The sequence below is a fragment of the Hermetia illucens genome, chromosome 7 (assembly GCF_905115235.1).
Source record: "Hermetia illucens chromosome 7, iHerIll2.2.curated.20191125, whole genome shotgun sequence".
Taxonomy (NCBI): domain Eukaryota; kingdom Metazoa; phylum Arthropoda; class Insecta; order Diptera; family Stratiomyidae; genus Hermetia; species Hermetia illucens.
Genome location: NC_051855.1, coordinates 15,365,879 through 15,381,180, shown reverse-complemented (window position 1 = coordinate 15,381,180; position 15,302 = coordinate 15,365,879). Strand labels below are relative to the sequence as shown.

The window sequence follows — 15,302 nt, the reverse complement described above, 5'->3', positions numbered from 1 at the left end:
TGATGACGAAAATCATTTTTCGAGGATTTAGACGTTAATTTCTCGTTTAGTACTTTCCAAATAATGAAAAGAAAACCCGATTTTTGATTTTGAAATTTTAGGGTATCAGCTTCAAAAAGCAAGTGTATAGCCTTTGATTTTTTGATGACGAAAATGGGGAAAAAGCTGAAAAATCACTTTTCGAGGATTTAGACGTTAATTTCTCGTTTAGTACTTTCCAAATAATGAAAAAAAAATCCAATTTTCGATTTTGAAATTTTAGGGTATCAGCTTCAAAAAGCAAGTGTATAGCCTTTGATTTTTTGATGACGAAAATGGGTAAAAGCTGAAAAATCATTTTTCGAGGATTTAGACGTTAATTTCTCGTTTAGTACGTTCCAAATAATGAAAAAAAAATCCAATTTTCGATTTTGAAATTTTAGGGTATCCGAGTAAAAAAGCAAGTGTATAGCCTTTGATTTTTTGATGACGAAAATGGGTAAAAGCTGAAAAATCATTTTTCGAGGATTTAGACGTTAATTTCTCGTTTAGTACTTTCCAAATAATGAAAAAAAAATCCAATTTTCGATTTTGAAATTTTAGGGTATCAGAGTAAAAAAGCAAGTGTATAGCCTTTGATTTTTTGATGACGAAAATGGGTAAAAGCTGAAAAATCATTTTTCGAGGATTTAGACGTTAATTTCTCGTTTAGTACGTTCCAAATAATGAAAAAAAAATCCAATTTTCGATTTTGAAATTTTAGGGTATCAGAGTAAAAAAGCAAGTGTATAGCCTTTGATTTTTTGATGACGAAAATGGGTAAAAGCTGAAAAACCATTTTTCGAGGATTTAGACGTTAATTTCTCGTTTAGTACTTTCCAAATAATGAAAAGAAAACCCGATTTTTGATTTTGAAATTTTAGGGTATCAGCTTCAAAAAGCAAGTGTATAGCCTTTGATTTTTTGATGACGAAAATGGGGAAAAAGCTGAAAAATCACTTTTCGAGGATTTAGACGCTAATTTCTCGTTTAGTACTTTCCAAATAATGAAAAAAAAACCCGATTTTCGATTTTGAAATTTTAGGGTATCAGAGTAGAAAAGCAAGTGTATAGCCTTTGATTTTTTGATGACGAAAATGGGTAAAAGCTGAAAAATCATTTTTCGAGGATTTAGACGTTAATTTCTCGTTTAGTACTTTCCAAATAATGAAAAGGAACCTGATTTGTGATCTTAATATCTGAGGGTATCAGCGTCGGAGAGCAAGTGTATAGTCTTTGAAATGAAGGCGACGAGAATGGCGGAAAGGCTGAAAAATCCCTTTTCGAGGGTTTAAACGCTAATTTCTCGGTTAGTTCTTAGAACTAAAGAAGCGTTTAAAGTTCTTCCCAAGATTCCTCCAAATTTCAGAAATTTTCCTGGCACTAAGACGCCCCATCCTATATACCATTATCAAGCTCAGGCCCCTCCCGCGACAGCAGTGATTTCGAATTAAGCCTGTTTTCCAGAAATTCTGAATATGAACAGCGTTACAAGCGTTTATAATTTTTCCCAGGTTTCCTGGAAATTTCGACTATTTTCCTGATACCCACACTCTCTGAACGAAATGGCCTTTTTCAAGTCCAGACCCTCCGGCGATATCAGTGATCACGCGAACCTTTACGGTATGCTAGAGCTGAGACCACCCGCGATGGTGGTGATCACGAATTTCGGTCGTTTTCTGGAAATTCGCCGTACTAACGGCGTTAGAAGGGAGAAGTTTGTCCAGGATTAGGGCAGAGGACGGGAATTTGGCTGGTACCCACACCAGCCAGGCTACGTACCAGTTTTTAGCCCAGATTCTCCACCGATGGGAGTCATCGCTAATTTTCGCCCTTTTTTCGAAATTAAGAATATTAAGGGCGTTAAAAACGCTCAAAGTTTGCCCAAGATTTCTTCAAATTTCAGAAATTATCCTGGCAGCCAGACCCCCCAACCTATATACCATTTTGAAGCTCAGTCCCTCTACCAATAGTAGTGGTCACAAATTAAGCTCCTTTTTGCGAAATTTTCAATATTAGCGGAGTTATAAGTGTATGAAAGTGCGTGTTGAATGCACTGAAAGAGCAAATGCCGGTTTTACGGCAGACATCGGCATAGTTTAGCTGGAAGAAAGTATGGAAAATTTGCGAACAAAACTACATAAACCAGATTCAATAGTTTCTTTTGTATTTGTCATAACATAAAAATATGTTGCCATTTTCACAATACGAAAATATTAAAAACATCTTAAAATTTAGGACATGTACAATAGATTAACAATATTCATCCTATTTATATATATATAGATCTGTCAGTCTCAGTTTATTGAAAATACGCTCATAGATATATGAAACATGATAATGTGTCCTTCTCTAGGGGACCCGCTACGAACCTACGAATTGTAGATTTCAAAATATAATTGAGCTTTATTATTCTAGACCCGGAGCTACACGAGAGAGTAATTTCCGGATTTGTGTCGTTCGAGTGGAATTAGGTAGACCGGCTATTGCAAATTCCGATAGTAACGATGTATTCCTAAGTTCCCGTTTCGCTATTCGTGAAAAAATTAACTGTGACTAAAATTACACACGCACATGACCAGACTATAACGAAAATTAACCAGCCGATGTGTCGGAATGGACTGCGATACTCGTTGATTATTCCTTGACCAAGCAAATCCGTACACGTTTTTCTTGCTGAGTAGACTAACGTGACCGGAATCAAATACTGAATACCAGTTCCAGCATATGATCCCGTGAATCCCACCAGGCTCGTTAAACTGTCCGTGAAAAAAGTGACGACAATCGGTGGTGTGATAGCCAAAAGCGGGAAGATGATACGTCTCTGGAAGAAGTTATAGGTATCGATGCGTGACATGTCGAGGAATAGCGTCTGAAGATTATTCCGTAAGGTGATGGCGATAATCGGGAAGCTTGCAGACAGTGTAAACACCGGAAATAGGGCCAGGAAGTACTCGATTATTTTGAGGAAGACGGAAGATCCCTGGTCGGGACTCGGCACAAAGTTTAGTGTGTAGAGATCTTCGAGATTGGCAAATGCAAATGCCCCAGTTATGGCCAGTAACAAGTAAAAAACACAGATCAGCGCATAGTCGCACGAGAGCAATGATTTAATTTGTTTTTTATTCTTGATAGGCGCTATCAAGCTGGGTAACGAGTGGTGGCACATGAACGAGTACACACAAGCTCCAAACAGCGACGGGATTCCTACAATATTTGCCGCAGCAGGACGGGCAGCCGGACCATTGGCTATTATTCGTTGTAGTGCGATACTTATCATGATGCTGAATGCTAGTAAACGGTTTACATGATTAAACGCTTATGAAGATCAAGTGTAGTCCTTACCAATCCAGCGGAAGCATACTGTGCACATTTGCAAGTATTTTGTCTTTTGCACGTTGAAAAATGTGAACGGCCCGAGCAGCATGAGGAAGCCAATCAAGGCAAGACGGTATACATCAAGTCGACTGAGGCTGTGATTCGTCCAACACATCTCGCTATCCAAGGAATCACTGGTGCTGTTACCGGTACCGTTGCTGACACTAGAACACACGAACATTTAATCAATTCGCCAACTAATCACTCCTCATACAAACCATAAGATATCGCGAAATGTTTTAGCCACGGCGGCAGAGTAAATACTCAAGTCGCCATACAAGTAAATTGCGATGCAGAGGTAGAACAGGATCCGGCCGAAATCACTGAAAAACAGTCCGGCCATCTCGCCCAACTCAATCTTATTATCTAAAAGATAATATCGGGATCGGTGAGAAAAAAGGGGCGTTTGCTCCATGCTGGAGTCCGACATATCTTGCCCGGTGGAGGATTGCGCCGCGGAACGTGCAACGATGTCGTCCTCTCGATCACTGTCCAGCTCATCTGAAAGCATAGACTGGAAGCGCAAAAAGGGTCTGGTAAGTGGATAGGGTAATAAAAGCACTGGGATTTTACCTTATCACGTTTGAGTAGCTGCAACTGTCGCCAGTGCAGTACTGCATTGGCACAAGCAATTGTTTCGATGACAAAAGTCACGGTCACGAAACTTATGAACGCCAAAACAGAAACAATCACGAAACCGAGGGCCCAGCCCGCTCTGGCAAAGACTGCCGGCAAAGTAAGTGCTCCCGTGCCGACAATTAGATTGAAAACAAATATGAGGCCTATCTGCAATTGTGAAAAATGTTTAATGTTTTTTTGAAGCAATCTCGCAGAAATCGAGAGGAAGTTACCCAGGTAGGATAGGCGTCTCGTGTTGCGACTCGGTAAGGCATACTTGGGTCTTATAAACCCTCCCAGAAAGTCTACGATTCCTGAAGGAATCCTAACTTGAGGATTCCTCTATCGCGCAAGGATATACAGGTCGACAAATTGCGTCGTCAAATGGCCAAACAAAACAACTACAATAATGGAGGTCCCGGGGAGAGATCGCGGAAACGCTGTTTAAAATTAAGATTAATTGCTAAAGCCAAGGATTAATCACATCGCTGTCCAACTATTGAGTAAAGGGTACACGCAGAACAATGGAACCGCGCCGTCATGACAGTAAAACAATCACTGGTTGACGTTTCAACTGATATCGGCGTAGCCATTCATTGGAAACCAAGGGTGAGTTGTCAACAAACAGCAGAAGAACAGCTGCGGACTGTTAAGCGCTCGCGAGCTTCTTTCGGTGAATGCCGTTCCAAATGCAGGACATTGCGAGCGCGTAACTTCCATGGCGTTTTTCTCACTGAGAAGGAGGACAACTGGTCCTTGAAAAACCGGTATATGAGCAATAAAAACTCTTTATTCGGCATTTAAAAAACAAAATTTAGTTTTTTTTTCCCCCACTGTCATGGCATCCTGACAATGGGCGGGTTTAATTTTGTAATCCTGGACAACCTTGTGTGCCTAGGAGCAAACATAGCAAAGGATGGTAATGAAAAGGACGAAATTCAGCGACGAATAATGATAGCCAACAAATCATACTGCTCATTCCTATAGATAATGAACAGTGAAAGGATGCCCAGAAATAAGGCTCCAAATTTACAAGACCATAAGCGTGGACTCGAATCCAGGCGTCAGAGAAGTCCATCGACACATTCCTCGTCTTCTTTTTCTACCATAGATATTGCCCTTATAGACTTTCTGGGCTGGATCATCCTCCTCCATACGGATTAAGTGACCCGCCCACCGTAACCTATTGAGCCGGATTTTATCCACAACCGGACGGTCATGGTATCGCTCATAGATTTCGTCGTCCATCCTCATGTCTCATTCTCCCCTCGTCCAAATTCTTCGGAGGACTCTTCTCTCGAACGCGGCCAAGAGTTCGCAGTTCTTCTTGCTAAGAACCTAAGTCTCCGAGGAATACATGAGGACTGGTAAGATCATTGTCTTGTACAGTAAGAGCTTTCACCCTATGATAAGACGTTTCGAGCGGAACAGTTTTTGTGATTGTCTTACCCTCGAAAATGTGCAACGTAAACTCACCCGTTCTCTCTTCTTTAAGAAAAGCTTCCCTCGTGTGGACTACCCCTCCCGCCTATGCTTTCTGAACCTCCCCTTCCTTTAACAGCGTAGATCCTATCTGCATTTATGGACATTTTTTAAACTTTCCTCGGGTCCAATGGACTGTTCCGCCGCTAACGACTCCCCGAAAAGAGTCATATTTTCTACCCACTAGCGTAGAATTCGGAGTTTGCGTTGCGCATATGCCTACACGCACTCATTGTATTTTGGCTGTGATCGTCGACCTGCAAGCGGTACTAGTCAGTCAGCTGGTGGTGGACTAGAGCTGCTTCCCAACAGGGTATTACCACGGCATTTGGCTGCATATTCACAATGAAAAGTCAATACAACTGGTGCACATATTCACGGTGAAAAGTCAATGCAAAGTCTGGAAAGTGGTAGGTCGGGCGAGTGATGTCGGGCCGTTTTCATTGAATCGCAAGAAAATTTGTCACTATCAATTCCAAAACTGAGTTTCTTGCGGTAAATGTGGGCACCGCTCTTATAGGATTGCTAGGTATTGTTTCTGAAGCACGACGAACATGCAGTGTTACTACTTGACAGCGTAGTTGTGAATGTTGTTTTGCACTGTGTCCTCCGTAAATGGATACGATAATCCTCACAGTCAACCGCAGCCTCAATTGCGATTCAGTGCCCTCAGCAGAGCTGAACGAAAATGGCATTCAGCTTGCACAAAGACCTACAACGCCGACAGCGAATAGCAGCAATGAAATCGAGGAGGGTGAACTCCCAGCGGAAGAAAATACAAAACCCTCGGAGTTTGAAATGCAGACTGACACGGGCGGCCAACAGTTGGAAGTGGCCAATTCCCCACAGATTGTCTTCTCGCCGCGGAAGCCAGTTTTGGGCAAGGAAAAAGCCAAACAACGCCTGAAAGCACTTGGCATACAAAAGAAGATCCAGATGGAGTCGCGCATCAACACAACCCCGAAGAAACCAAAATCGAAATCATCCACAGAGTCCAGCGCTGGCAGTTCGAATGGAGGAGCCAAGAAGGACAGGAAACTGCTATCGCCTCATGAAAAGGCGCAGCTAACGATCAAGGAAATTGAGGTTATGAAGCGAGAAGAAGGTAAATGTTAAGTAAACCACCCTCGGTCGCCTTTTTGATTGTTTTTCTTTCTCTCCAGAGCGGGTGAAAATCCCTATCTACTATAATGAAGCAATGATACACCGGATAACTGTCGACTCGTACGACAGTAACAAGTCGAGCACATCGCAACCAACCGTAACTCCTTCTTTGGAGGCGATCAAATGCTATGAGGACGAGGACAACCGTGACGGCGGCGCTATGATGGCCGAACGGCGGCACAAGCGAGCGAAGCCTGAAGCCTATCGGCGCCGTAGACGTAGCACAAGCTCACCCTTTTCATCAAAAGGAAAACTGAAACTTAGGCGTGAGCGGAGAGGCAGTGGCCAACGTGACTCCTCTGATAGTCGTCGCCTGAAACGTGAAATGCGCCGTTCGCAAGATCAGCGTCCACAAAACCGACCGTCGACTGAGGACGGCCAGGCAGAGAGACAGAGTCGCCAATTGAGCTTCATTGTTCGACCTAGTATTGGTTTCCGCCCTGAAGAATTCTATCAAACTGACTTAATACGGTATAATGTCGTTTTGCCGGAGCCATGCCCGCTTTATCTCGTCGATTTTTTCCAATTTTAGGTACACCAGGACCAAGCCCGTCATCTCCTTCGCATGCAATTCCCTTGCACGCGGTTTTAAAAAGAAATTGAAGTCAAAATCAAGGAAGAAATCAAAGAAGAAACGTTCGGTACCGGCGGATGAAAAAAGTGAAAAGTCGTCGGAAAAGGAGAAGCGCACAAAGAAAAAGAAGCGATCATCCCGCTCGAAAGACGGAGAAGATCTTTCGCTCTCTAGTAAAAAATCGAAGAAGAAAAGCAAACAATCTACTCAGGAGAAAGGGCCCAAAATGGGAATGCTTTCTTTTGCCGCCGAAGATTTCAATTTCGAGGAAGACATTGATGAATTTCCCATTGCAAAGGAAGAATCTCGGGAATTATCGCAAACGGAAGAGAGTACATCTAATGCTGTTTCGTCCAGTAAAGATAGTCCGCTCCTTTCGAGTCTCATTCCGGTTCCCGGGGTTTCGTCTAATGTCGACGACAATAGCCCCGATACCGATGACTACTTACCAAATTGGGAGGAAGAAGATGAAGACTCCAGCAAAGATGAAATTCCTACATCGTTTCCATTAAGAAAAGGAGAGGATCAAATGGGAGTCTTTGTTCCAGATTGTCCTTCCTCATCGCCGCAAAGCGCAAGTGGCGATTCTAATTCAGAGAGCGTGAAAGACGGTCTAGGCACCCCGATCTTTGTTAACCCCAGCCCGCCAGATGAAATAGTCGAAAGTATGGTCGCCTGTGACTTCGACGAAGACAAACGATTAAGTTGTGACTTCTTCGAACTTCCGAAAGACAGTCGTCCAGTTGGACATGAAAGACTACAGCAAGTAGTCAGTGATGAGGAGAGTTTAACTCCACCGCCGCAAAAATCAAAGCATCTATTTGAAATGGAGAATATTTATGAGCAGTTTCTCCAGAGTGTTCGTGAAGATCCTGATTTCAAAGGTGGTAAAACTGCAGAGGTGACGAGCGAAACTTCTGATATCTCCAAGTTGACCATTGAAAATCCGAACAATAGCACTGACGAGGATGAATCCGGTTTTCTGTCTCAATCCGCCCCGGCTACTCGGTCGCCCTCATCCACATCCACATCATCCCATTCTCCGTCGTCCAATTCATCGTCGAGCAAGAGCAATGACACTTCGGATACAGACTCAACGGAAAAAGGGTCAATAATGGGGGATACCCATCGTAAGAAAAAAAGGAAGAGAAAACGGGTGAAATCCCCATCGGAACCAGCTGAACAACAAACAATAGTGAGCAGCGTGGACGATGAGGATGCAACGTCTGACACGGATGAGCTTTCAGACATCACATCCGAGGATCTCAAGAAGCTTCGTTCTCTCCAGAAACGTCGGGGTATGCTTAAAATGATACGGCAACAGATCGATGGAATGGATGAGGAAGATCGACAATGCCTCTTAGGATTGGAGAAGCTGATCAGAGCCGAAAGGCATATGCTTCTTCGCAATCAAGCCATCAGGCGGCTGCATTTACGAAAGAAAATATTAGGAACAGACTCTGAAGATTCCAAGGACGAGGAGAGCACTAAAAGCAATGATTCTGAACCTGTTACTCCGCCATCACAAGCTAGCGACATTAATGGGATAATCTTCGATGCGAAACGAGAAGCGATTAAAATGACGATAACCAATAAGAATTCAAGCCCAATGAAGAAGCTTCATACGACCCCAACAAAGCCTGGCGCGATGCAGGACAATGCGATCGCTGACGATGATCAAGATTTCACTGAAAGACTGATGAAACCAAAGGACAGCAGCAAATCCAGATGTAGTCCAACCAAACTAGATGAGAGATCTGATGATCAAAGGAAGAGTAAATCATCAGAACGATGCGAGCGGTCGTTGTCATTGAGTCCCACGCGACGTAGTCGAACGTCTCCCAGTAGGGATCGAAGCAAGGGACGTTCGAAAAAGCGCGACTACAGCCCGGCATCAAGTCGTAACTCATCGAGACGTCATAAAGATAAAACCAACTCCAGAATTCATAGACCGCGTCGGTTTTCCCGGAGTCCGCCACCATATCGGTCAGTTCCATCACCAAGTCACAGCCGGTCGTCTTCATCGCGCAGCCCATCACCCAGTCCGCCGCAACAAAAAAAAGACATCGATTCTCCTCAAAGGCTACAGGCTTCCGAATTATATCCCACCTGGAATATTGAACGCTACTCCCAATACTATATTGCCGAGAGTTACTACTATCCCCGCGTAATGTCAATGAATGGTTCGGACGATAAAGCTGAAAACAACCAACCCCGCTATCCGAATTCTTACGATGATTACTCCCAATACAACGCAATTTATGCCAATGAATATATGAATTCGCCAATCAACTATCCCTCGGGCTATCCAGAACAATCGGAATATCCGGAATTAAGTCGCTCCACAAACGCCACTGCCAACGAATCGAACTCGTACTTGTCTATCCCGGTCATTGGCTCCTCGGACAATTATATTTTTAAACGAGAATTCGACAACGCTTCGAATTCCCTACCCAGTCGCAAAATAGCAATTACAGGCCAACAGAACACTGAGATTCTCCATCATGACGAGGCGAAAATTGCTCCAACCAAACCATTTGCCGTGCAGAAAGGAAACGTCTTGGAGATCGTACCTGCAGCCACGATTAGTAGTGTTATGACGGAAGTAGCCCCCGTGGCAATTGCGCCCCCGATTTCAGACATAAAACAGGAACCTGTTGAAAACGATCTGGAGCCTCAAGAAACCCCTAGTGTCGAAGAATCAAAAGAAGAGAACAAAACTGACGTGAAATCATCGTTGAAGAAAGGACATTCTTGGCGAAATGAGGTGGCGCGTAGACATGTTGTTTCAGCTGTGATGCGATTGAATAAAGAGACTGAGGATAGTCCGCGTGGTATACTTAAGAGCAAAGGGAATTCGTAAGTTAGATTGAATTAAGATTTGGTTTCATAACTAATGTATGTACTTTTAGGACGATTTCTGCCAAAGAGAAGAAAAAAGTGCTGTTTGCTGATGGGATTCCACCGGGACGCACAAGTTCTGCATCGTCGGATGAAGAGGCTACTTTGAAATTTATACGGAAGCGACTGAAAAAGAAACAACGCCGTATGATGAGTGAGAATAAGGAGAATGAACTTCTGGCGGAAGTTAGTTGACATTTTGAATTCATTTAAATATTGATTAGGAGTAACAATCGTTTGTTTTTACTATTCCTTCTTAAGGCGGACGTAACAACTACGACAGTAGAAGCGAAAATTGACCCAGAACTGTGGGATGCCCCTCCACCACCGCCGCCGCCGGGTTCACCGCCAGCTCACCTTCCTCAACCCATCCTCATTCGCCCCGCTAGCCCCGAAGAGCTGCTCTACTTTCACTTTGATCCAGTGTACAACATGATGTACGTATCTCCCATGGAGAACGCCATTCCTCCGCGATTGTTACAGAACAACGGAAAATCAACTATCAAAGTAAATATAGACAGTTTACCAGCTGAAAATGGAGATACAACAATAGATGGCAGCCAACCGAACAAGACCGCAGCATCGATGCAAAACAATGACAATCCCGGCTCGAATAGCCCCTCAAATAAAGACGATACGACTGTAAATTGTTCCGCGACAGAGGATGCCGAGGAGGTTGATGAAAAACAACTTGGCACTCCTACGGAGTTGAAAAAAGCAGAAGCTCCGCTGCCGCCGTCATTGACAGAACAAAGGGATGAAGCTACGCCGCCATCAAATGTACCGCTTCAGCCGATTGGCTCTCCCCCACAGCCGATACAGAACATAGTGAGCATGAGAATGAATAGCAATTCGCCTTTGCCATACAACCAAGGTCCTCAAGTAACAGCACAGTGTTTAGCATCTTCCTATGAAGCACCACAGTCGCAATCTCCTCAACCAATGTCGTCACAATCACCGTCAGCGCATCCTCCCATACCAATCATGGTTGGCTATCCCGGTCAGATTTTCAACCGAATGCAAAGCCGTCGGCCCTCTCCTAACATTGTCCGCGGCCCGTACAACATGCCTCCACCATCAACTCTTCATAATCGTGCCTTCAACCCCCACATTCCGCCACCTTTCCCTACACCACCGCCCTCAGCCAATGGTCCAATTCATCCAACAGGATACGATACTCCCGGCGGACCTGGTAACCTTCCGTCATCGCAACCACCACCCTTCAATCCAAATATGATGATGTATAATTCCCCTTCGCAACCTCAACAACTTCCATCTCCTCATTCGCACCCAATGGGGCTACCACCGCGCCCACAAAGCTTCAACTACGGCGGACCTACACCGCCGCCGCCGCCCCACATGATGATGAATCGGATGCCTAACTGTTTCTCGACCATTCCACCACCACCTGTAGCTATGGCCAATTTTATTCATGGCGGGGGTCTGGATCGAACCGGAAGTCCGCGGGTAGGGTCGCCACGTCATCTATTCCGAGTGCCCCCGCCGCAGCAGCAACAACCCCAACAGTTGCCACCGCAGCAGCCTCCAACGACACCGCCCGGAACTCCCTATATTTAGACGTAATTTTTCGAATTGTACATACACATATATTTAAGATACATAGCTTGAAAGTTTTAATTGTATAATAAATATCTATGATTGCTATTGTGTAGAACTGTAACTTAGAAATAAAGAGATGAATTTCAAGTAATTGTGTTCCGCTTTGTAATGGATGCTGCTGAAACGACCGCACGAATGCTGTTAATTTCTAACGACTAAGGTGCCAAATAAATACGGTCAGATTCCCATTTTGGTGAGCGCTGAGGGAGTAGTTGTTACAAACTAGGGTAAACTGGGCTTCATAGAAAATTTGGTTGGCATTAGCGATCTCTGATAGATTGCATTCTCCAACAACTTTAGCCGCATCGCAAATGGGAGTCGAATAATATCGAAAGTAAGTTTCTACGGTTTTCGGTAGCGGTTCAAATCTCACTGGTGGCGGAGGGATTTGTTAGCGTGACTGGATGTCGAATACCAGTCTACTCAGCTGTAAATAAGTACCTGAGTCAAATCAGAGTAATAATTGCGGGCGAGCGCATTGCTGACCACATTACGGTCTTGAATGAAGTGCTCTAACACACGTTAAGGCCTTGAACCAATATGGACTGTTGCGCCAACAATTATTGTTTCTACAATCGAAGCAGGTCCTCTCGACGTGAGATCATCACGACGCCTTGCCGTAAGGAGTTCCTATCGTCGTTTTATATACTTAGGTGTGCAACTGATGAAAGATGGAAATGGAATGAACGAGTTCAGCTGGCAAACAGAGGTTCCTTATCGTTGCTGTTGATTTTAAAAGCTCCGAGCATACAAAACAATAGTAAGGGCTATGCTACGCTACGGATATAAAATATGGACCCTTCTGTGGAGGCACCACTGAACCACTGGTAAATGCCCCATGCGTGCCATCTATTGTTGGTCGAAATTAGAATGTTAATTCAGCGAATACATGAAGCGGAGCTCAATATTTTGCCGCTACAACTACATGGCGCTACGATCACTAGTTCACACTCATGTCATATATTCCAACCATCAAGGGGCCAGGTACCGTTAGACGGAAGCATAAAAACGCGCGAGAGAAAATCAAACCGTCATCAAAGCATTTAACCCAGGAATATTTCACGTACAGACGTAGCAAATCAAAGCTACCAGAAGGATTGCTAAGGAGCATCAGGCCATATACAAGCGCAAGGGAGGTGGTTGCTCGCGAAGAACGGCAACTCTAGATGAGTGGCAGCTCTCGTAGCAAAATGAAACTAGAGGCAGATGGACTGCGAGGCTCATCGGCAACTTAGGTGCGTGGCTGAATCGGAAGCATGGTGAGACTGACTATTTCCTTACCCAATTTTTAAGTGGGCATGGAAGTTTTCAGTCTTACCTGCACAAGATTGGAAAGGCGCGTTCTCCGGATTATGTGTTTTGCAATGAAGTTGTGGACGAGGTCCACCACACTTTTGTTTCTTGGGGGTTCGCTTTGACCTCGGAAAATAAGACAAGCTTCTTCATAGTTAGTGTGCAATTCAGAGTTTTCAATTTGTCTTCAACCGCCTAAGGAGTCCTTAGTCACCTAGGGAGCCGTACTTTATTACCAAAAAATTCAAAACTAAATCACTCATAAATGCTCCCATGGACGCCATCTATTGTTGGTCGAAATTAGAATGTTAATTCAGCGAATACATGAAGCGGAGCTCAATATTTTGCCGCTACAACTACATGGCGCTACGATCACTAGTTCATGCTCATGCCATATATTCCAACCGTCAAGGGGCCAGGTACCGTTAGACGGAAGCATATAAAAGCGCGAGAAAAAATCAAACCGTTGCGAGAGCATTTAACCCGGGCATATTTCACGCTGACACCGTTGACAATTTCTCCTATCTAGGGTCGAAAATCACAACCGATAACAGCTACGATGATGAAATCCACGCACGCGATCTGTAGCGAGTTTTTTCAAGTTCAGCATTGATGCTAAGTCTGACTTGAATTTGTCCCAATTAGTGTGGACGAATGATCTGATGGTTCTGCAGTTGTGAAGTTGAGACCATTTTGAGTTCAACTGCAAAATGGTTGGACATGCCTGGCAAAATTTTACAGGAAGTTACCTGAAAACTTTGCTTGATTTCATCAGGCAGCAGGAAAAAGTCAATGATGTATTGACTAGTGAGTCTTGTCGGCGAATCCGACGAGACCACCTCAAGGTTGGCTGGCGTGAAAGGGTCGTGGATCCAGTTGTACAGGGTTTTCCCATTTAAATTTTCTTTCTTATCGCCCCACGATTTGTGCCGTGAATTAAAGTCACCACCGAAGATAAGATATTTTGATTTTAACTGGAGATCGCCCAAGACTTTTAAGTCATGGCCAAGTTGCTCACTTCAGGAATTGCATTTGATATAAACGGAAACTACCAAAATCCGCTTATTATCATTCGTTGTCACTATTGCGGGTACAGCGGAACAGACTAGTAACTCATCGATGACGACTTCCTCAAAATGGTACTCTTTTTTTACTAGAAGGGCAGCGCCCGTGTTGCTGTTATGCCGAATAGTGCTGTATCCGGTGAAATTGACATAGACATACTATGACTTAGATGAGTCTCCGAAACCCAAAATATGTCTGCTTTCAGAGTGTCAACCAACGCTTGGGCAGTGGCACGTTGGGCGTGTAAGACCAGGAACGCGGAGTTAAATGTGACTATGTTTAACTTCATAGATTCATTAGCAGTTGGATTGCGGCAATCTGCCGCTGTTCATTCTTCTGGGCGGAAGCGAGACTTTCGACCAAGTCAAATCCTTAATATTTGTCCAGCGTGGAAGACTCACTAAAGCGCGGAAATCTGAAACCTTTCTCGTCCCACATTCGCAACTCTCGCTGCCCTGCTCAGTTTATCCCCTCCGTCCATTAAATCCTCTGGCTTCTCAGCTAACCCCCCCCCCCCCCCCCCAACTATCTTGTGATTTACTCTGCTGCTAATTTTCGTCAGTCTATGTTCCTCCCCCTTCCTCCTAATCCCTCCCGATAGTAGATGTAGCCTGCCTCGCATCGCCTACCATTCCCCTTCTTACCCCTATCCTTGTCGAATACCTCATTGGCAAACTTGATGCCAATGTCGGACCTGACTACGATGGGCTTCCAAACCTCTTTTTGCTCAAAACTGGTTCACGGTAAGAAGTGCACATCATTTATACTGACTTCGCGAAAGCCTTGGACACTGTAAATTACAAGATAATTCTATCCAAACTCTCGTCTCTAAACGTTCTCATGCCACTTGTTTTATGGCTTGCCTCTTACCTTTCCAATCGATCCTGGTGCGTCTCTTTTGACGGCTGTACTTCCCGCCCCTTCTACCCCTCTTCTGGCGTCCCACAGGGGTCTATTATGGGTCCTTTGCTTTTTTTATTTTTTATTAACGACCTTCCTCTCCTCCTTACTTGTCCCTGTTTGCTCTATACAAACGACCTTAAGCTGTTTTCCGCTATATCGTCGCCTATGGACTCTCGTCTCTAAACGTTCTCATGCCACTTGTTTTATGGCTTGCCTCTTACCTTTCCAATCGATCCTGGTGCGTCTCTTTTGACGGCTGTACTTCCCGCCCCTTCTACCCCTCTTC

The 15,302-nt window shown here is 44.3% G+C and overlaps 2 protein-coding genes across 2 annotated transcripts; one reads left to right on the top strand and one right to left on the bottom strand.

The window, feature by feature from the left end:
• Nucleotides 1–2,163: 2,163 nt before the first annotated feature.
• Nucleotides 2,164–4,632, bottom strand: LOC119660881 (transmembrane protein 104 homolog). The gene is made up of 5 exons (XM_038069796.1): nt 4,248–4,632; nt 3,970–4,182; nt 3,615–3,910; nt 3,364–3,560; nt 2,164–3,309 (listed from the first exon to the last, which is right to left on the bottom strand). Exons 1-5 carry the CDS (start codon nt 4,287–4,289, stop codon nt 2,534–2,536), a joined length of 1,524 nt encoding a protein of 507 aa, XP_037925724.1. The 5' UTR covers nt 4,290–4,632; the 3' UTR covers nt 2,164–2,533.
• Nucleotides 4,633–5,862: 1,230 nt separating this feature from the next.
• On the top strand, nt 5,863–11,846 carry LOC119660840. Its single transcript, XM_038069714.1, has 5 exons — nt 5,863–6,601; nt 6,660–7,131; nt 7,193–10,093; nt 10,147–10,321; nt 10,397–11,846. Exons 1-5 carry the CDS (start codon nt 6,112–6,114, stop codon nt 11,711–11,713), a joined length of 5,355 nt encoding a protein of 1,784 aa, XP_037925642.1. The 5' UTR covers nt 5,863–6,111; the 3' UTR covers nt 11,714–11,846.
• Nucleotides 11,847–15,302: the final 3,456 nt, after the last annotated feature.